At 40.2% G+C, this 22,420-nt stretch overlaps 1 protein-coding gene across 2 annotated transcripts in view; it reads left to right on the top strand.

The window, feature by feature from the left end:
- Positions 1 to 1,737: 1,737 nt before the first annotated feature.
- The window catches only part of rerg (RAS-like, estrogen-regulated, growth inhibitor), a 44,462-nt gene continuing 23,779 nt past the window's right edge, over positions 1,738 to 22,420 (top strand). Inside the window, exons 1-2 of one of the 2 annotated variants that reach the window (XM_080051400.1) lie at positions 1,738 to 2,608; positions 11,189 to 11,342. In XM_080051400.1, coding sequence (XP_079907526.1) covers positions 11,282 to 11,342 — 61 coding nt within the window. In that variant the 5' untranslated portion in view covers positions 1,738 to 2,608; positions 11,189 to 11,281. Of the gene's footprint in view, positions 2,724 to 11,188; positions 11,343 to 22,420 lie in introns of both variants that reach the window. The other variant, XM_080051399.1, reaches the window with a different exon arrangement.

The raw sequence follows: 22,420 nt of genomic DNA, 5'->3' as shown, positions 1-22,420 counted from the left end.
ACAATATAGCGGATGAAAAGAGTTATATTACAGTATCACTTCCTCCAGATATGCGTTCGTGTGGATAGAGTTTCAGAATTTGCATGTTATAATATCGGTTCAGCTTTTTATATTAATTTGTTGGAGTGTTTTCCATTCAATCTAATACATTTAACTACTTAGGCAGTTGTTTGCTAGCTCCGTCCTGTCGGCATCCTTTGATATTTTGCCGAGTGATGTGACGCATTTTATATTTCTTCATCCCGCTCCTTCTTTGCCCGTTTCTATTGTTTGTATTCCTGCGTATTGCTTCATTGTAGCATCGACGATTTAAGTCTATTCCACAGGCCTATATTTGTTCCAAATTAATTTAAATGTGAGCCATAAACCCAGGATAATTCCAGTATTTGTAATTTCAATAGATTTGTTCTCACTCAGTTGGCCTATATACACTCAACACAAATATAAACACAACACTTTTGTTTTTGCTCCCATTTTTCATGAGATGGACTTAAAGATCTAAAATTCATTCCAGATACACAATTGTACCATTTCTCTCAAACATTGTTAACAAATCTGTCTAAATGTGTGATAGTGAGCACTTCTGCTTTGCTGAGATAATTCATCCCACCTCACAGGTGTGCCACATCAAGATGCTGATCTGACATCATGATTAGTGCACAGGTGTGCCTTAGACTGTCCACAATAAAAGGCCACCCTGAAATGTGCAGTTTTGTCTCACAGCAAAATGCCACAGATGCCACAAGCATTGAGGGAGCGTGCAATTGGCATGCTGACAGCAGGAATGTCAACCAGATCTGTTGCTCGTGCATTGAATGTTCATTTCTCCACCATAAGCCGTCTCCAGCAACTTCGCATAGCCATTGAAGAGGAGTGGACCAACATTCCACAGGCCACAATTGACAATCTGATCAACTCTATGCGAAGAAGATGTGTTGCACTGCATGAGGCAAATGGTGGTCACACCAGATACTGACTGGTTCTGAGTCCCCAGACCCCCAATAAAGCAAAAAAAATGCACATTTCAGAGTGGCCTTTTATTGTGGACAGTCTAAGGCACACCTGTGCACTAATCATGATGTCAGATCAGCATCTTGATGTGGCACACCTGTGAGGTGGGATGGATTATCTCAGCAAAGCAGAAGTGCTCACTATCACACATTTAGACAGATTTGTGAACAATGTTTGAGAGAAATGGTACAATTTTGTATCTGGAATTAATTTTAGATCTTTAAGTCCATCTCATGAAAAATGGGAGCAAAAACAAAAGTGTTGCGTTTATATTTTTGTTGAGTGTATTTCACCTATCTGCTGACTGCTGGACTAATAGGCCTATCTGTCTGACTGTGGAGTATAAAGTTTGCAACAGTGAAAATAAGCTGCATTAAGTAAAATAAATATTAGCATTGGCAACATGAATAGGCTACTTATGCTTTCATGATAGTTTAATTATTGAACAAAGTGTTTAGCATCAGGGAATTAAATGCTGGCAGGGGATTTTCATCGAAATAAGTAATAGAAAAAGATAGATTATAAATGCTATTAACAATTTACAAAAGGTACACACAATTGTAATAACTACTACATAGGTATGCATTAAATACTACATAGTTTTGTATTTGTTTTGTTAGTAACTATACATAGTTATGCATTAACTGCTAGGCCTACATAATGTTTTTTGGAACTACCACATAGTTACTCATTCTATTTCCATTTAACCTTTATTCATACTCGAGAGATCAATTGAGGGGTGACCCTAATTTGCAATGATCTCGAACAATACAAACACAATATACAATGCAAATACATCAAACAAGTAGTCAGGGAATATTATCAAATTTTTGGTTATTCTGGGAATAAATTCCTAACCACTATATATACTAGCTTTCTTCACCAATGTGTTTGTAAAGGTGTCTATTAACACATCCTAAAAAGATGAAATTCAACTCCCATAGGAAAAGCTGTGAGAGCTGCTGAAATTGGGGTAGGCCTAGGCCAAGGCCATTGGCCATACCAGATATTGGTAACGTCTGGGTTGGCAAATTCTAGTCGTGATTGTATATATCCATCCCTAAAAAGAGGTTTTGATTTAGAATGGGCAAAATGAGTAACATCGCTCTGCAAAAATGTTTAGTTATTGAACAAGAAAGTATTTAGCCTTTGTGAATTTAATGTCAGGGCATTTCGTCTAAAAAGGTCATAGGCTGACGTACTTCATGTTTATTTATAATCAGGTCCTAATAATAAGGTAGGCCTATGACTGTTTAAATTGGATGGTTGTCCCCTTTATAGGCTACACCCGGAGCTTGCGTTGCCGCTTCCTGCCACTGGAGGTCGCTGTCCTCCCTCGGTGTGGAGAGCAGCGGCATGCAGCAGCAGCCCCCGCTCACACTATGCAAAGTGTCGGGAACTCCAGAAGCTCCGCTCCGTATATTTCCACGGACCCTCTGCTCGAGAGATTCATTCATCCCAGTGAGAGACTCTGCTTGGTCTGTACGTACGGGAGCTGTCTATCCAAACACCCGCCTGTCCATCCAGCTGTAGCATACGCCTACACATCTCTCCTCGCATCCAGCGGTTCGCTGCGTCGGCGTCTGCACCTGGGAGGGTCAGACACATTATTTTTGATCAGCGAATCCAGCAACTTTTCTTCTTTTTCTTTTGCTCTTTTCCTGATCAGCGTTTCTTAACCGGGAGATTATTGCTGCATTCAGCTGTCGCTGGTGAGTTTTTTCGCCGGTGTTTTCATGTGAGGTGTATCCCCTCAGGAGACAACACTGAGGTGTGGAAATGATCAAACAGGAGGCTTTTATTCATGACTAACAGAATGAAAACTTAAGGGAAGGTAATGTAGGCTAAACATGACCTGGTAGACTTGCTGTCTCTCATGACATCTAATCATGTCATGGTCATCTGAAGTGTTTTGGTTCCATTTGATGAACATTATTCTTACTTGATGTTCACTTATGTTACATTCTACTACAGTAATAAATCATATTTATTTTTTTATTTTTAGGATTAACAGTTAGTATTGTTACATTTAAAAAGTTGTACTAATATTTCCTGCAGATTTGGTAACAAATTCAAGATAGAGTGCAAAGTGTCAAAATAACAGAGAGCTCTGTAATACAATCACAAGAGTGTATCTCCAGTTCAATCATCAGGAATATGTTCTACAATCTTTCTTTCCTGCTTGATCTCCCTCTCCCTCGACGCCTATTGGGATGGGAGGACATAATTGGCATTCATGGGCAGCTCCGAGGGTTGCATAATAGCTCACATCTCAATGGGATTTAGGGTCAGTCAGCACATCCTACACCCGTGCTTGCCAAACCGGGGCCCGTGGGACTCCTATGGGTTCCCGAAGGAGGTTGCAGCGTGTGATGCCAGCAAAAATAAAAGTTGCAGGGAGTGAGGGCTCGATATGATCGCAGAAACCTCAACATTCTTAAAACAACAAGTTACAGCAACTCTCAGTTGACATGCACATATCAAGATAAAGGTTATTTTGAAACATGAGTTCTGATGAAGCACAGTGGTGGAATGTAACCAAGTACATTGACTCAAGTACTGTAATTAGGCACAGCAATGAACGTTTATTTTAATAGCACAACTCAGACATATGGACAATCTGAGTGCATCACAGCAAAAGTATATTAAAAAATAAGGCTTAAGAAAATATTGAAATTGTATTTGAGATGATAAAAAGAGAAACACTTAAAGAGGACCTATGATGCTTGACTTTTATGACCTATAAACGTTGTTATGATGATTCATAGTCATGCTTAACCATACTAAATTATCAAATAATGACTTACATGCATTTCGACGTATTCCCTGCTGACCGTCTGGGGTGTCTGTGCAGAGCACTAAACACTATTCTAGCCAGTCGAGAAGTCACGTCTTCAAAGCGGTCTACCCTTTCATAATTCGTGACGTCGCATAAAAATTTGTGACGTGACCACGCGGATGTTTCCATGTATGGTAATGCTGTCACTTCCCTGTTCGCGTCTGCCTCGCGCCATTATAGGTCCATGCTCGCGCTTCCCGCCACTGAAAGTGTTCCGGAAGGAAGGTAACCAATCACAACGGAGTGGGGTTTGCAAGAGGGGGGGGGAGGGTAGCGGAGATGGCCGATGCACAGGCGGAGGGAGCGGAGATTGCCGAAGCACACACACTCAAGTGTTGACAGGACGTGCTGGATCGCCAAAATAAGAGAAAGAGCTTCCCGAAAATCTACATAGTTTTTTGTGATGTGATTCGTGTCAGGTTGCTCTATAGCAGTGTAAAACAAGAAATTAAGACCAGAAAAGTAGTATAATAGGTCCTCTTTAAGGTACAACTCTGAGTGGCTTGTACTTCGCATTTTATCTTGTACCAAATAGCTTGATGGTGTTTTGTGCCCCCAACGGAGCCTTCCAGGCAGCGCTGACTGGGAGGCCCCTAACCTTAACCAGCGCTGCCTTGAAGTTGGGGGCACAAGACACCAAACACCTACCAAATACTTTAACTCCACTTACTGGTTGATATGTAAATTAAGATTTTTCATAAAAAACAGACTTAAAAAATATGATGCAATTTTATACACAATAAATATTAAAACGATTGTGGCCAACTACAATATTAAAATGCTGTTAACACATAAATGTATGTATGGCTATACAATATGATAATATACAATTTCTCAAAAGGCGATTCTGCATGATAAATACCTTAACTTGTGATACTTTAAAGGAACCCTGTGGAGTTGAGCACTAGCACTATGGAGCACAATGTTTTTATGAGTGGGTCCTCGTTTGTTTGTTGACGAAAACTCCAAGGACACCTTTAAAACTTGTGTTCTTTAACTGTAAGTACATTTTTGAATAGAGGTCCTTTTGTAACCAAGTACATTTCCCATTGTAGTACTCCTGCTGTTACCTAGGCTAAGGAAAAGGATTTGAATGATTCCGCGGGTGATGACTCATGAACATGGAATAACTTGTTTTCTTCATTTCTCGGTTGAGAGAGACAAAATCTTTTAAGATTGGAGAGCTTACATAAAAGGTATGAGGGCTGTCTGACTGAGATCCTTTGCCACTGGATGAAAACACCAGCAGCTACAAAATCTAATTAAACAGTAAAAGCACTCTTGTCATTTAACAACCTGTGCAATCACAATTTAAATCGTTGTTTAGTGTACTTTTTGAGATTTAGAGACTCATTTTACTTATTTTGTTTTACTTTTTGTAGGTCTTTTAGTCCAGTACCTTGTGACTAAAACATCTCTTGTTCTGTGTAAATAGGACATTGTAGCATTTCCCTCCCTCCCTTACTGGTTTCACTGGTTTCCCACCCGAGGCAGTGCTCCAGTTCACTGGATGTATTTTGATGACAGGCCTGTGGTTGGCAGTCTTTCTATAGCCTGTGGTACTGCAGGTCTCCTCCCATGGTTTGGAGCTCAGAGGTCTGTAATCTCCGTGAACCACAGCACCACCACCCAAATTCATTTCTCAGGGTAAAAATTACTTAAAACCCAGCTGGGCATACAGCAGGGAAATAAAGTAAAACTACACGTGCCCATTTTTCCATTTTAGATGGAGTTCCTGTAGAGAAGAAGTCCATCACTTTTTGTGCATCATCTGCAACACTGTATTTACTACTTTCTAATGTGTTTATTTTAGAAATGTGTCTGTTCTATTTCTTTAAGTAAAGCTATCTTTATTATCCCTATATGTATCATTTTGATGATGTGTGCAGGTGTTCATGTGCATCTAAGTTTCTTGGTGGTCTATTGTTCATATTTGAATGTGTAGAGAGAGATGCAGACCCAGTCTGGGATAATAACGAGTAATCTCACTTGGACAATTCATTTGTCTGAGTTCTCATTGAGGCTTTCTTGAAGCTGCTAGGATCAATATTTTTGCATAATGAATGTACCATTAGTCGACGATCAAATGAAGGTTGTGTATTTAGCATCTTTTAGCTCATTGTTTTAGTTTGTATGGCCCTACATTTTACTGTGTTGGTTTAGGCTCACCACAGAACACAGCTTTTTTCACAAACAAAAAAAGCTCTTAACAGCCCAATGCACACTCCCTGCTCAACACCAAACAGCAGGCAGACAGCGAAGGAAAAGTGAACATAGTAGAGCATTTAGCAGCTAAAGAGACATGTATTTCCTTCAGAAGTTGGTAGAGATAAAAAACAGAGCCAAAATAAAGTTCAAGTGTCTAAGCTAATCTGGGTTTGAACCGTCTTCATGGCGCGTCTTATATCTGTACTGGATGCAGTTGACTTTAAGTCGATAATGACCATCTTGTCTGACCATGCAAAGATGGCAAAAAGGCATATCAGTGTTTTTTACAACATGTTTCGTTGTTGCTTTGAATGCACAACCTGTCGCTACTAGTGTACAGTGATTTGTATTTTACATCTTTGTTGCAGCAACATGTCGTTAAATATTCTTTCAACAATAAAGTTATCCTTTGTTCTTTGGTTGATACTGTAGCACTGTGGACAGTTATTTTTGTCTTGGACCAGTAGAGACAATATCGTCACAATGTAGTCACTTGTTGTTCTGTGTGTGTGTGATTAAGTAGAGCATTCTCTCCGTCTTCAGATACACCGTTCCTGATGTGTTGAGTTAAGTAGCCGCTTCAGCTTCACTGAAGCTGTTTATCCTGTGACTCCATTACATGACTCAGGTGTGTGAGAGTCAGGATGGTGGATGGAGTAGGAGGACGCCATAAATGGCAACATGTGAAGAAGAATGGCCGTGTCGGTGGGGAGACACTGCTGTGGGTTCCTCTTTCTCCTCTCTCACTAGTGTGTCCCCTGCTGCTGAGTGGGAGAGCGAGGGAACACTGCTATGGTGCGTCTAGGGATAACGTGTGTGGTTTAAAACAAGGCCGGAGGACAGCTGATCAAAGTCTATCGTAGTAGAAAAGAGCCAAGAGAGCTGTCCATGTGGGTTGCTACATTTCCGCTCAATGTATTTCAAAGAATGACTGAAGGCATTCCTCTCACACTTCTCTATCCTACATGGTGATTGGGTTTTCATGCTAAACTAAGCTAACTGGCTGCCGGTGGATTGTGGCTTGGTTTGGGTTGAATAAAGTATTTTAAGGTTGGCGTCCCTATATTGGTTTCAATAATAACTGCAGAAGACAAAACCTAATTGTTGTATATACTGTATGAGCACCTGGGCAGGTGGCGTTAATTAGGCCGAGGTCTTAAATAGGAACTGATCTATGCCAAGTCAGGTGTTTTCCACCTGGAAGACAAAAGGTCTATTGAGAGCTCCCGTGGGAGTGTGAGCAGATGAAGCTTGAAACTTACAAGTTTTGTTTTCTTGTATTGTTAGAAGTTAATTTAACATGTTTTGATTTGTGTTTTGCCACACGAAAAAAAAAGAATGATGAATGAGTAAATGAATGAATGAGTGTTCAAACGTACAAGGGTCTCCGGCTGTGTATGGAACATCTTTTGCAATACCATTAGCGGGTCATTAAAACTTAGTGGCTTCAAGAGTAGGCTTAGGCTCTACAATAACCATGTGGTTCAGAGTAGGGAATGATCGTGGTAATGCTTAAAAAAAATCAAAAGAGAAACCCAAACAACATTGACTGACGAACGCACAGTTTTTTCCAGGGTCTGATATTTTTCTGTCTGGTGGAGGGTTTTGTCCGTCCAACTTAAACACATTGTTTTGCCAAAATGAAAACAAATGAGGCACAGATTTAGCTTCAAACCTTTTGGCAGCCCTAATAATGGCTAAGCGAGCTTAAGTTGTGGCCTACAATGCACGGACGATAATTGATTCACCTCAGGACGAAGAAGACTTGAGCACATGAGTGCCTCAAACTAAACAAGGAAAAAGTGATACAGTTATGATTAATATTACCATTACAGCATCACTAGTATTTTGACTGTGGAGTCCACATTTATAATGCTGAAAAGACAAATATTTAAAGAGGCTGACGGCTGCCATGATGACCGTCACCGAGAGTTAGAGACACACACATAGATGGATTATCGTCCCCTACTTGAGCCACACCAAAGCGGCACCATATATGGACATGTGTGTGTTGGTTGGTACTAAAAGGAAAAAGGTTGGCTTACAGTGTTTGTGTGCTGCATTGGACGGGGAAGCAAAGCACTGGACGTTTGCCATGTCATAACTTCAACCAGTGTTAGGCTGGCTAACATGTTTCTGGCAATGCCGCACAAACACATTTTTCAGCCTTTTATTTATCCAGACAGAGTGTACTGAACGTCTGTTTTCAGTTTTCTCTCATTTTTCTTGCTATATCCCATTACAGCCATTAACAGAACGACGAAAGAGGAGAATTTCTTATTGCTGCCACTGATGACAGAGCATCCCATAAACATGGCTAACATACTTCAGCAGGCCTTATAGTGGTTCTCAGAAAGTGACAGAAAATGTTTGGAAGCCATTTTCCTGTCACATTTGGTCATTCATACAATGGGCAATACTGGAATTACTGAAAGCTGTTAATAGGTGGGTTCCAATTTTTGCCTACAGCATGTCAACAATCAGCTCTAGTACACAAAAGAATAACAAAAAGGAAAGGAAGCTAAACATGGTCGTAACAGGTCTTAAAGTCTTATGTGAAGAGGCTCAGTGACATGGTGGTACTTGCGTGGCTAGTTGGTAAACTGCTGTGGCTGGCGATTGAACTACTAACACACTAGTACTCGGCACCTAAATCCCTGTAAAACCACAACTTGTTTTTTCCTTTTTATTTTGTGGATTAAACAAGCAAAGGTCAAAACCTTATTTGCACACATTTGGAGTCAACCAATGGCAACACCAGGAATTGAATGTGCCCGGCCAATAAAACAAACAATTAGATGTAACGTATATTAATCAGTGAGCATTAGGAGTGCTGGTAACCAGGCTGTGTTTCTAAAAGATCCAGACTAGCTGCTTTCCAGTATTTATGCTAAGCTAACCGGATGCTGGCGGTAGCTTCGTATTAAGCATACAGAAACTAGATTGGCATTAATCTGCTCATGTAACTGTGTGCTAGAAAATAAATCAGTGTTTAGCCAAATGTCCAAATATGTCTGTGAATGTATGTGATATTTGGCTTTAGTATGGACAGTGACTGGCTGTGCAGTCCAAAACTTCGACAGGGTAGTGTTTTCCATTCGCAAGCAGCCAAGTGTGCTTTTGTTGAACTTTGAATAATAGTCGCTGAAATTTGATGCTTTGACTTGTGGTTTTCACTTTGTTCCAGATGCATCATGGGTCAGGTCGGCAAAGGATATCACGTGCGTATGCTGGATTTTATGTTGTTAAGACTGCAGCCAAAGCAGTGTTTCAAATCCACGAAACCAAACCTCTATCAGGCTGCTTCCACCGCTGCACACATTTATCAAAAACACTAGCCTCGGCTTTACACATTTGTTGTTGCGTTGTCTCAGTCGGTGTTACAGCTACTTGGAAATGGGTCATTATTCAGCGAGGTTTTCCCAGGGTTCCACTGGAGTCATTAAGATATAGATTTCAATTAGAAAATAGTTGTTGGCACTTTGTTTTTGGTTAAACGTTGGAAGAGCAGCCCCCGAGAAAAAGCATAGTGAGTTTGGGGCAGAAGTTAAGAATCAAATACCGTGTTGGATAACTTCACAGTGGGTTGTTTTCTCAACAAACAGACCTTTGCTTGGTTGTTTTAACAGGCTGCAGTTGTGTTTTCCTTTTGAACAGATGACTCCACCACTATACATGCTTTATTCTATGCTCCCCCGCTCTCTCTGTCTCTCTTTCTCATCTGCTCTCTTTTCATATCTCTTTGGATCTCTCACACACCTGCAGGACGAGGTCAACACCTCCCGAGAAACTGACGGTCACCATTGTCTCTGTGTTCTGTGCTGCTCAATTTGTTTTTAAGGCCGAAACCTTTGTTTACTTGCGATATTTTATTTCTCCTCTCTTGTGGACGGACAGTCAAAGGTGTGTCACCTTTCTTGGCAGCCAGCAGAAAACGGTAGAGTGTGTGTTTCATCTGATAGTTACGCTGTGCATTTCAAAGTGCTGCACAATTGCACCTGAATAACAACGCATGGGTGTAGATAAGTAGATCTGTGGTATTTTCACACCAGAATGGTGTATTGTTTTGGCAACAAACAAAAGAAAAAAATCCTAACTTTACTTACGGCTGAAATCCATATCAAGAATTTCTTATGTTATCACGCAGTACGCTACACTACAATACTGAAACAATACACTCTTTGTGTTCCACCGTCTTTGTAGGATAACATTGGTGCTCTCTGATTACCAAAAGTGCCGAAAATAGATAGGTCACACCAAATGTGTGCTTCTGTTTTAGTTGAAAACCATAATGCCTTATATTGTTTTTGGAACATGTGCACATAACACATCTGCACTAGCCTGGCACCGCCCGCCTACATACTTCCGCTCAATTGTCATTTCCCTTAAGTAGTCAGTCTGGGCCTGCAGTATATTAGTGGGTTTTCGCCGACAGATTTTTGGCGGTCCAATCAGCGAACAGAGGGAGTGGCTGAGAACAATGACATGCGATTGGTTGACAGATCCAGAGTGGCACTGGGCAGATCCCATAGTTTTAAACTTCAACAGACACCCGCCTTCAAGTCATCAATCAAACTTTATTTATACAGCACTTTTCATGCAATCACATGTAACACAAAGTGAGTTAACGTTTGTCAGTTGAGCGATTCCAGACCCTGAACAAATGAACAAATGAAATGAAGAACGATGGTCTGGTAGGACCAGGCTACATCTGCACCATATCCACTGAGAATGCTGTATATTTGTTGCCCAACAATATCAGCTATTGCAAAATCATTAAGAAATCAAAATAAACACGGTAATCAAACAGCCACCGAGGCAACAGGAGAACAAATCTTAAGCACAGAAGAAAATAGTCCATTTTCCAGCCAGGTGTTTGTGTTTCTGAAGGTTTATTTTTCCATTAATTGCAAGCCAACAGACAAATAAGCAACAATGGAAATTTGTAAAATGTGCAATTTGGAAATGCAAACTCTCAAATCAACATGAACTGATTATACAAATGATGAAATAAATGAACACAATTATCTAATTTAATACTAAACAAACAAAATAAATAAATAAATGTTTTATAATAAAATCTTTTTACTTAATAGCTCCGTCATCAACACTTAAACTTGTTTCCCTCAGACTCTGTTTCATCCTGCATGGACGAGAGGATGCATGGCTGACCTTGGAGCTCACTGATTGGTTTGCTGATCTTCGCTGGCCACGGCTGCAGTCATGGCCAAGAGCCCGGAGGTGAAACTGGCCGTATTCGGCAGAGCGGGAGTGGGCAAGTCAGGTAAAATGCTGTGTGAGTGTGTGTGTGTGTGTGTGTGTGTGTGTGTGTGTGTGTGTGTGTGTGTGTGTGTGTGTGTGTGTGTGTGTGTGTGTTTGTTTGGCTTATACCACATGCAGGTTCTTACAAGGGCTTCTCTCTGTCTGAGGCTTGATTAAGATTGAGCCTGTCATAATTTACAGTTTATTTAAAGTGACTATGAGTAACTTTTAAATGTTCATGAAACAGTCTCATTTTCCATCTGATGATCATAAATTACCTGTAATAGCAAATGAGGCGATCAGTGAAAATGATGCAAATTTGTATAGTTATTATTAGGGCTGTCAAATTAACGCGTTAATTTCGATTAATTAATCACAGAAAAATTAACGCGATTAAAAAAATTAACGCAGATTAATCGCACTTCTATAATGCCCTTTGATCCGGTGCAAAAGTGGTGCGGAGCTGCACCTGTAGCTTTTATATGTCCATGTTGCCGGGCCGGGCGCGCGGGTAAAAGGGAGAAATGTAAAGAGTGAAGCAGGGGAAAGGGGCCGACTCGAGGGCTCTATGGACGGTTTATGGGATGCTTCGGCAAATAAACATGAAGGTAGGAAGACATCTTACTTATTTCTCCGCAGTGTCCGTGCATTATTGATTTAGTGGGTGCAACAATGTAGCCTATAGGTTCAAAACAGTAGGTCTATCTCTCAATCTTCCTCCAATTTTGTTTGCAAGCTGTCTCGCACTTAAACGAGTGTGTGTGTGTGTGTGTGTGTGTGTGTGTGTGTGTGTGTGTGTGTATGTGTCAATATTTTAAGTAGGCTACGAAATGGTGGCAGTGCAGCGCTGTCTGTTGTGGGAGATGGAAAGTCGTCATTTGTCTGCTTGTTTTTTTGAGAAAATTCGGCGCTAGTTCATGTATAAAGCTGGCTGAGGGGAGGAGACAGAAGTTACGAGAGACGGAGAGCGAGTGCGCGCGAGAGAGAGAGAGAGAGAGAGAAAAAGAGAGAGAGAAACAAACTGTAGTAGGCTATACAGCTGTTTACAAACAGGTATAAAAGTGTCATATAAGTATGCGATTAATTTAGATTAATTAATCACAGAGCCTGTAATTAATTAGATGAATTTTTTTAATCGCTTGACAGCCCTAGTTATTATTAATGCCTTTGCAGACCAAAATATCCTGTGTTTATGAACAGTTCTAAAACAAAGTTTACTTTCACCGTAATCATATTACAATTATTAAATTTACATAAATAGTCAATCACATATAAATAAATTATCTCATTGCGATGTATCATGCATTCTCTCTTTAACTTGCTTCCTAAACTAATGTCATAAAAACACTACCGCATTTGTCAAAAGGGGGCGCAAGAATAAAAAAAACTCACTTGGATTTGTCTATTTTCATTGATCAGTTTAAGGCTTGAACTTGGCTGCTATAGGTCTCTGCAGGTTTCATGGATTGTGTTTCATCTCTTTCTAAATCACTTATGACGCCAATCTGTGCCTCCCCACGACCTTTACTCTCTGATGTTTTGTTCCATTATCCTGTCAGTATTTTTATACCCGCCATCATTTCTCAGTCAACATTACAGTAGGAGGTTGTTTTAGGTCTGGCCTTATTACTCTCACTCCCAGAAGATAAATCATTTGAGTCATGATCATTTGGTCTCAACTCTCCTCTATAAGCTGCAGCAGCTCTGCCTCAGCTGGCGCCCTGTATGTTTTCCCCAGTAGCTAACACAATAACACGGTCCATATGTTTCCCGGCGGCCGCAAATCAAGACGGATAGCTCCTGCACAACAATCAGCTGTTAGAAAACATGCTTCAGGATCTCTTCCATGTCGAAGGAGGCCATTAAAATGCCTGAGGAGGTCAGCTCAAGTACTGTACTTAGAAGAAGAATGGCTGAGGAGTTCATAACCTTGAGCTGAAAACCGTGCGGTTGCATAACTGACAGTGTTCGACATGGACATCTGAAACAATGTTCAGGAATATGAGAAACTTGAAGCTCCAGACATCTTTCCTTGAGCTAAGAAAGAGTACTGTAGGGCACTGCTCCTCTCCTTATCATGTAATGAAGTTTATTTTCTCTTTATCCCCCAGTTTGTCCCGTGACGTTCTGCTCTGTGGCTACTAACCTTGTGTTCTCCATTTATTCTACTAGAAATGGTTGATTAGGTTACTGTTCAGGCTTCGGGCATAACTGTACATCTCATCTTCTATAAGCATGGCCCTTCAGTGATCGTTATTGAATTTGAAAACTTGCATGTTTTACTCCTGTTTAGTTTCACAGCAGAAGAAAAGTCACTCAAACAATCACTGCTCATAATTTCACTGAAAACAGCGGCATAAAACCATTTGAGAGTGCACACCATTTTGTCTTACTTTGGAGGCATAGAGCTAGGTCAAGTATAAAAAGTAAAGGGATCCAAGTTATTACAGTAAAACCTATGGATGACATAAATAGGTGCACCAACAAAAGTGGTTGTGACATTCCACTCAATACCACAGTTGTGACATGGTGGCAGTAGAGAAAAAAGTCAGGGGATCACCAAAGTTGGTAGGCTTCATACTTTGGGGACATTGAGTGTTTGTACAACATTTCAGGGCAACCTGTTAATAGTTGCTGAGATGTTTCCATCTCATCCTCTCAACCAACCAACCAACCAACCAACCAACCGATTGACATTACCATAGATAGAGCCATGCCACAGCTTGCATAGGGAACATTATCTGACTTGATGTCTGGGCTGAAAGCAACCGTATGGAAGGACATAGAAAATGAGACAAGCCTCGAATCAAGTGAGGATGTCAATATAATAGGTGTTAACCTTTGCACGTGGACACTTCTTTTTCATGTGTAAACATGCGTCATGCAGCTCTGCAGTTGCTCGATCCTCTACCGTCATCCCTTTGCTGTTTTAAATGCACAAGAACAGACAACGGACACACACACAGCAGGATAGTATTCATCGTTGTCTCATCTTAGGCTACGTGCAGCCAAGTAGATGTCTTGAACAATGAACAGCTCTCATCTAAACATAGCCATATAATGGAAGCCCACAGGTGCTAATGAATCAGCCTTCTCCTCAACGGGCAAACATCAGAACTTGGCCAGTAAATTAAACCTCCCCTTCATGCTTACAGTTTTTTCCAATTGCTAAAGCACAGTGGGCACAACTAAAACCACATGTGAAAAACTCTTAACAGAGTGTGCACTACAGAAGTCTATGGGTTCCAAACTGTGTTTAATTTTTCATTCATTTCACACAAAATGCATTCAGTAACCACATTTACCAAAACTCAAGAGCTCTTCTCCCATTCATAGACAACAACCTGCAAAACACTGTGTATTTCTGTCAAAATGTTTAATTGCTAAGACACTGTTTTCAAAACGCTTCGGAACTCATTCAAAACAAAATATTGAATTCTACATTTACCTTATTGAAATTGTGGAAGAATATTACCAAGAATATAACTAATATGTCAAATAAGTATTATTGAATTTCAGCTAAAAGCACAAAACCTGAAAATAAAATAGTACAGTAATTTATTTTACGTAATTGTTCCGCTAGGATAGAAATCGAAGGGCAAGAAACTCTCCTGTTTTTGTAGTTGTCAGGGATAATGTGGCATTCCACTGAATCTCAGACTGGTTTGCTGCACTAAACATACCTCCATACAGAGAAAAAGAAAATACACGTAAGATACGATGTTTATAACTGTAAAATGTGAGGCTCAATCCTGAAGATAAGGGAGGAACCTAACAGTTCTCACCCGCTCTGTATAAGAGATTATACTCCATTACATTTTGTTTTTTTGTTTTTCGTATGTATTACAGCCCTGGAAAAAACGAAACTCTTGAAACCAAACCTAACAATCCCTTTTCAAAACAGTTTTTAGCATCAAGATGATACACACATGCACCATTTGAATTACTCTTTCAAAGCAGCAACAGATGTTTTTAGAACTTTGTAAGGTTTTTGAATTTAAAAATATCATACAGATTTCTTGAAATATTGATATACTAGCTTACTGTAAAGTTCATCTACACATGAAAAAAATTAGAAAAGCTTCAAAAAAGCACATTGCCTTATCCACATCACATGCAATGCCATCCTCTGACTAGCAAGTTGAAAAATATTGCCTGTCCAAATGTCCTAGTTATGGAGCTACTGTGTAGTGTGGTAGCCACAGTAGCAAGTCAGGTTGGACTCACTCATTGTTAGGTTGTTTTACCTAAACAATATGGTACGATCAAATGAAAATATGTTACTCTCACAGTATTTTCTAATGAAAGTGTTTTATTTGAAATCACTCAGATAATTTATACTTCAAAGATTTTAAATATCAAAAGTTCATCTTGTATGTTTTGCTGCTTGTTGTTAGTGTTTTGTAGGTCTGTGTGTTGTGTGTGTCAATGTGTGTTGTTCATTGTAACATGTTGCCAGTGTTTGCACCAGTGAGCTTGTTTTGAGACATGTATGAAGAGTTTTGTTGCTGTGAGTGACTTTTGGAGGCAAAATGAACTGAATTGCACAGGTGCATTTTAGTGATGCACACTGTGTTAAGAGTTTTGCACATGCGGTTTCAGTTGTGCCCACTGTGCTTTAGCAATCGAAAAAAAACTGTAATATGACAGAGAGGACAAAGGACGCAACGATCTTCACAGATTTGATATGTTTTGAACCTCTAAAAGGTGGTGATAATTGATAAAGCAATTTAAAAAATACTGCTCCAGCAAAGTGAGAATGAACTGCTTTTCACTATTTTGCAAACGTTTCAAAGACCTCTCCTTGTACTGTGGAAACTTTTGATGGAAGTCTACAGCCATGCGCAACCTGCTGGTGGCACTAGCTGAAAGTAATGATCAGCAGGACTATATTCACTTGGTTCTTCATCCACAAGTCTTTATAACTTGACTTGGGGCAGCAGTAGATGTGAATGAGTTTATTTTTTTCTTTGTTTTTAAAGATATTTTTTGGGGCATTTTTAAGCTTTATCTGATAGTACAAAGTTGAAATGGGGAGACAGAGAGAGAGGGGGTATGACATGCAATAAAGGTCCACAGGTCGGATTTGAACCGGAGACCACTGCAACTAGGCATGAGCCAATATGGTATGCGCATGCGCTATATCCACTTCGCCAACGGAGCGCCCCCTAATAAAGTATTTCTGTTTAAGTAGCAATTGTCATCATTCCTAACGAGCGGGAGCAGACCAGCTGGGTGACTTGGCGTGGTTGGGTGATGATAGCTGGGCACTTTGTCACAGTATGACCTGGACTCCTACAGAGCCATCCAGCCCATTAAAGAGCAGAGTGCATTAACTCCAGTGTGGCTGTTCTGGCACTTTGCAGCCTTTTGGTTTATTGACTCAGCGGAGGGAAACTAGGGTTAGGAAACAAGATACATTTGTCCAATTACAGTTCTCACTGGCCCGCTTTTGAAGAGGAAGTTAAGTAAATAATGGCATGTGCTGTTCTACATATAATATTTGAGAAACCTTTTCCCTTCTTTTTTTTATTCATGTACCTTGAGTATTTGAAAGTATAAAATGGTTATGTACATATTTAGTATAACAGAGTTTGTTTAACAATATTATGATGGAATAATGGTGTTCTGACTTTCAAAAAATTTGGATAATAGTGATTGATTAAAGCAAAACCAAAAGAGAATTGCAAAGATGTTCAGTGTCTTTGTCAAAGCTAAGTTCATGAAAAGCCGAAACCAAAATATAGTGGTGACTCTTACTTTCAGTTAAAATTTAATAAAGTGCAAACTAATTACTACTAATAAAAACTAACAGACAACTTAAGTCATTAAACGGTCAAATAATATGAATAAAACCTGACTGTTTATCGCTGTGGAAACACTGGCACACATACACATTAAATGAATAGTGTGTTTTCAAAAGATGGTTGGATGCTCTTTTGGGAAATTAACCTCATGGAGTGCGAAGCAGCCAGCTCGTAAAATTTCCGTCGCTCCTTAAACATTCCACCCTCCCTTCCTCCCCTTGGACTGTCTGCCAGCAAGAAAGTAGAACAATAACAAAGATCCAGGCCAACACATGTGTCTGCCTCAGAAATACTAGTGCTTACCATCGCCAACGTCTGCAAGGAACCATGAATCAGCCTTATGTACACGCTGCATCTGGTGAATGATGTAAACAGCCATTCAGGGGGCAGGCAGGCGAGACAAAGCCACATAGACAAACACAACGCTAGGCAGAGTCAGCTACTGTGTTCGACTGAGACATGTTTTTTCCTTCCCTCTTAGGTGTCGACCATTACTGTTGTTCTTCTTCAGTCCATTTCCGACTGATAACAAAAAGAAAGATCATATTCCTTCAACTCGAAAGCACTAAGTGATAGCACCAGCTGGATCTGCCTTTCCTTCCCCCGTTTATCACGTAAAAGGTTTTAGTCATGTCATTGTCTAATCCTTTGCTGCAGGGAAAAGGCCTTACTTTCACTTCGCCCCTGCCCTACTTATTTGCATTTTCTTCTGTTGATGAGTCACTATTGTGTCACAGCTGTTAGAAAGGAACAAGACATATATTAATATGAAAATGGCTTGGATAATTAGCCATGAGCCTTTTTTGGCTGAGGAGGCCAGAGTATGTGAGGTGACATTCTACTGCAGTCGAGTTTTGAGCATTTGCACTTTAATCTCTTCAGCACCCTAACCCCAATCCTGTAACGTGAAAGCATATTGCACAAGTCGCCAATGCTCTTGAGAGGGGTATACAGTGCAACTAGGGATGTCCATGGTTAACTGGTTAACCGTTAAGAAGATCTTTAACCGGTTAATACTAAAGGTTAAACGGTTAAAAAAAAAAAAATCACCTTAATTTCTCTCAAATCCAGACTCTTATTTTGATATCGCTAAACCGGATGTAAGAATGCCAACTGTCGGTAAAGAATGAAAAGAGTTGTGTAGGCTACTCTCAACTTTATAATAGGTCCATGGTACGCTCCCAGAAAGATAGCCAGTCACAACTTATGGTCACAACACTCCCCTGCCATGTGTTTGTATAATTGAATTAACAGCGTGGGCTCCCGCTAGCTTAATTTAGCCTTCTTGATGTGGATGCTGTCCTGCATTTATCACCGTCTCAGTGAGTGTGAGAGAGTGACAGACAGGCAGTGAGTGCCCCTGCACAGACACAGAGAGGTCTGCCATGCTTGGGTGCGAGGACCAATAGCGAAAATCCGTCATAAACAAAAGCGTAAAGTACCGTTATGCTGTACTGATAACGTTGGAGCTTATCAATACTACGGCCTTTCAAAATGTTGCCCCGTGCTCAGCACTACTTAGCACCGGGTTTCAGTAGGCTACCCATCCCCTAAGCCTGTGTGTGTGTGTAAATGTCCCTTTTCAGTCACTTATTTCACTTTCTGCTCCTACATTCGCATACTAGACCTCTTCTCACAACAGACAATGTGCCGTGTGAATGTCATGTTAAATTAATATGCAGGTCTTTGGAACAAAAAAAGGTCGGGAGCCCTGCTATAATGTTTCATGTATTTCACTATAAATAGGCTACATTCAATCTTAATGGTTAACCGGTTAACCGGTTAATAACCGTTAATTCTTGTGGTTAAAGAAAAAATTCTAAATGGCCATCCCTAAGTGCAACAAAGTTAAAGTTGGATGAAATTATGAATGAAAAATGTAATTAATAAATAGACATACTTACAGTTACTTTTCACAGAGACACAGACACACACACATACACACACACACAACTCAACTCCGCTATCGGAAACAACATTCAAATGAGGAAATTTTATCTCACTTGGAGTATAGAAAAATCACATTACGGACTAATCGTAAAGCGTTATAGCTATAGTGTTTGCTTTAGGAGCAGGGGTTCTGTCCTCTGAAAGTGCCAAAAAAATAAAGGTATTTGGATTGGCTTTTATTGATGTAAAGGTTAAAAGGTACATGTGTGAAAAGGCCCCAAGAGTCGCCTCAGAGAACTGTTAAGTAATCAAATATGACCTAGGATGGCTGGGCTAAGAGGACATTTTGGTAATTCAGGACTAATGTCAGGGTAGCCAAGCTTGTCATTTAAATACGGTACGCATTGAATTATTTGAAATTGTCTAAAATTGTATTGAATTATGGACCTCTAGTGCCCTTTCATTTAATAGTCTTTTAAAGAAGACAATGTACAAGAACACAGCGTGTCTAAATAAATTTGGCAGTATTACATTGTGAGCTCATGATAATGACTTTAAAATAGGCTTCCTGCTGACAGGTGGCATAGCTAACTTATTACGCTCAAATTACTGTTGCAGTAATCACACTGCTTCCAAAATCAACTTCCTATGATGCCTCCTGGAGGAAATCAAACTCCTGAAAAGTAATCAAATTACATCTGTCGGGTCACCTGTGCAATCGCAATGGATGCAGAGGCACAGCGGTTTGGCTTTCCAGACACATCTTTGGCCTTTGACTTCTGGGACAGCCCTGTAGCTTGGTAAGTGGCTGGCTGCTACAAATGTGAATCTCCAGACCAGAGGACTTTCATGTAGTTCAGTTACATTAGGCTTTTTCAAACTTCATGGCGTTATTCTTTCAAATTGTTTGTTCAGTGAGCAGCACTAATTACATCTTAAGCAAAGATGTAATTAGCCATATTTGAGTTAAGTTTCTAGTGGCCATAAATGTAATTGCAGGAACACAGTATCTGCTACCCAGAGCATCTTTTTCTCCTCAGAAAGAAACAGGATGTCACTGCCATTCACCTTATCTGTTTGAAGGCCATCTGCCCATTACAGTCGACCAACCTCCTGCCAGTGTTTCTATTCACTCTACACACACACACACACACACACACACACACACACACACACACACACACACACACACACACACACACACACACACACACACACACACACACACACACACACACACACACACACACACACACACACACACACACACACACACACACACACACACACACACACACACACACACACACACACACACACACACACACGAGAAGATGAATACTTTCTAGAGTTCCTTGAATAGCCAATGTACTGTGCTTTATTATTTTTCAGCATGAATAGCAAACAAATAAGTGTTCCCTTGACACACACACAAACATGCAGTGGATCCATAAAGGGAACTATTTGTGTCACAGGAAGGTGGGCTTGTGGAGTGGTTGTGCATATTGCTCCTGTTGGATTATATTTAGAGCTAACCTCTGACTGTCCTCCGCATCCACACATTGTCCATTCTCCATCCGTGTACTCATTGCCACGTCAAGTCCTTGGCCGGCATGTGAGTCATTCCCCCTCCTAACTTTTAACAACCATGAAACTCTGGAGATTATCAGAGTTTTTATAATTTCATGACAGATCCATTAGGTATTTTCTTCTCTGCTTCTATCTGCGCGTTATCAGCCAGGGTTCAGGTACATTTTTAACATTCAGGGCCGCTTAGTCATTTGATTTGTCCCAACGCCGTTTCCCCACGTCGCCAACCATTTATTGTCTTTCTTCAGATCCGTTATGCAACACTAGTATCTCTCCTGTTAATAATCTCCAAATTTAAATGTAAAACTTGTACTCTGCAAACATTTATTATGTCTTCCGAAAGGCATGAGAAGATCAAGGAGTTTTCGGATTCCCTAAAGTAACCTTTAGGTAACCGTGCGAGATGGCACTTGTGTCACTTTTGTGAAACCGAGCTGAGAGAACATAATCCGTCAGTTCCACTGTGGGGGATATACTATAGCTACAACAGGGTTCATCCATCCACTGACATGGTGCTGCTTTCAACAGGGGAAATCTGATCTGAAATCTTTTAACATAGCTCATTTTCAACCATGAACACCTCCTCACACCTTTTTCTTTAAATTCAAACCTAAAGCAGTAGTGTTTATCTGAAGCAAATCTCAACCATAATGGTGGCTGACAAAATACCTATTGTGTAATTTAATTTGGGAGAGTACTGGGATACATCACAGGCACTGACATATCCTTGTCTTGCTTATCATTGAACACTAATTTGGACGTTATTTGAATTTCAATCATGGCCTTGTTTATCCTGCTTACCAAACTTATGACTCTTGAACCACATTTAAACAGTTGCTACTAGGTATCAAGGTACAAGTAACACAATCTCCACAGTGATGATGTCACCGTTTCCTTTTAAATTCTGCATTGCTAGCTGCAGTTTGGACAAAAAGCGAATATACCAAGGTTGACAGTCTGAAAGATGAAAATAGATATTTCCCTTTTTCTGTAGCTGCTCTTTGTATGAAGCAGCTCACCTTTGTGTTTGTAATCACAGTGATCACATCGCTCTGGCTCAAGGTGTGGCTGCCCTCATCTCCCTCACAAACGGCTCTTGATGAATAGTGCTGTGGTGCTTTTGTTAGGGCCTAAATTAAAGACGAATGAATAGGATGTTAGGATCCTCCGGGACTCCATGTTCTAACCCCTCAACTGCGAGCTCCTGTCCTTTTGCATCTTCAGAGAATTGAAATTAAAGCCTCTCTGGTGTCCCTTTTTAAAGAGCCGCAGGCCCCCCCCCCCTCTCTCTCTGCCATTGTGTGTTCACGGAGCTCATCCAAAGTGGAGCGGAGGGGAGTTCTTCTGACCTTTACTGTCATTCAAAATTAACTTAATACATCCAGCGGCTTGTAATGTTCAAACAAAGACACTTCTATCTTCAAGTGCATACAAACAGAGGTGAATTGAAAAGACAAAGCATTATTTATAATATGCTTCTCAATGGGTGGATAAAACTTTCTGTAAACAACGTTGAGCTTGGAGTTCCTCAGCAATCCCAAAACTGGCTGCATGACAACTATCTATATTAGCCAAGCTTTTTCCATGCAGTGCAGTCTGTCTATGTTTGGCATTCATAGTCACGATTTTCTGGATTGTTTCTCTAAACTAACAATTTATCAACTTTCTAATAATTATAAATTTGGAAAATGTATTTTGGTATTTTTGGAGCTAAGGATCACAGTATTTGAGTAATTTGATAATTAAATCTGTTTCCATGATGTGATTACATTGTTATCTTCTAGACTACGGTCAAATAGCAATTTCCCAGAGA

This window comes from Ammodytes marinus, assembly GCF_949987685.1.
Source record: "Ammodytes marinus genome assembly, chromosome: 22".
NCBI classification, from domain to species: Eukaryota; Metazoa; Chordata; class Actinopteri; order Uranoscopiformes; family Ammodytidae; genus Ammodytes; species Ammodytes marinus.
The sequence above is the reverse complement of the archived record's forward strand: the minus strand, read 5'-3'. Positions and strand labels throughout refer to the sequence as shown.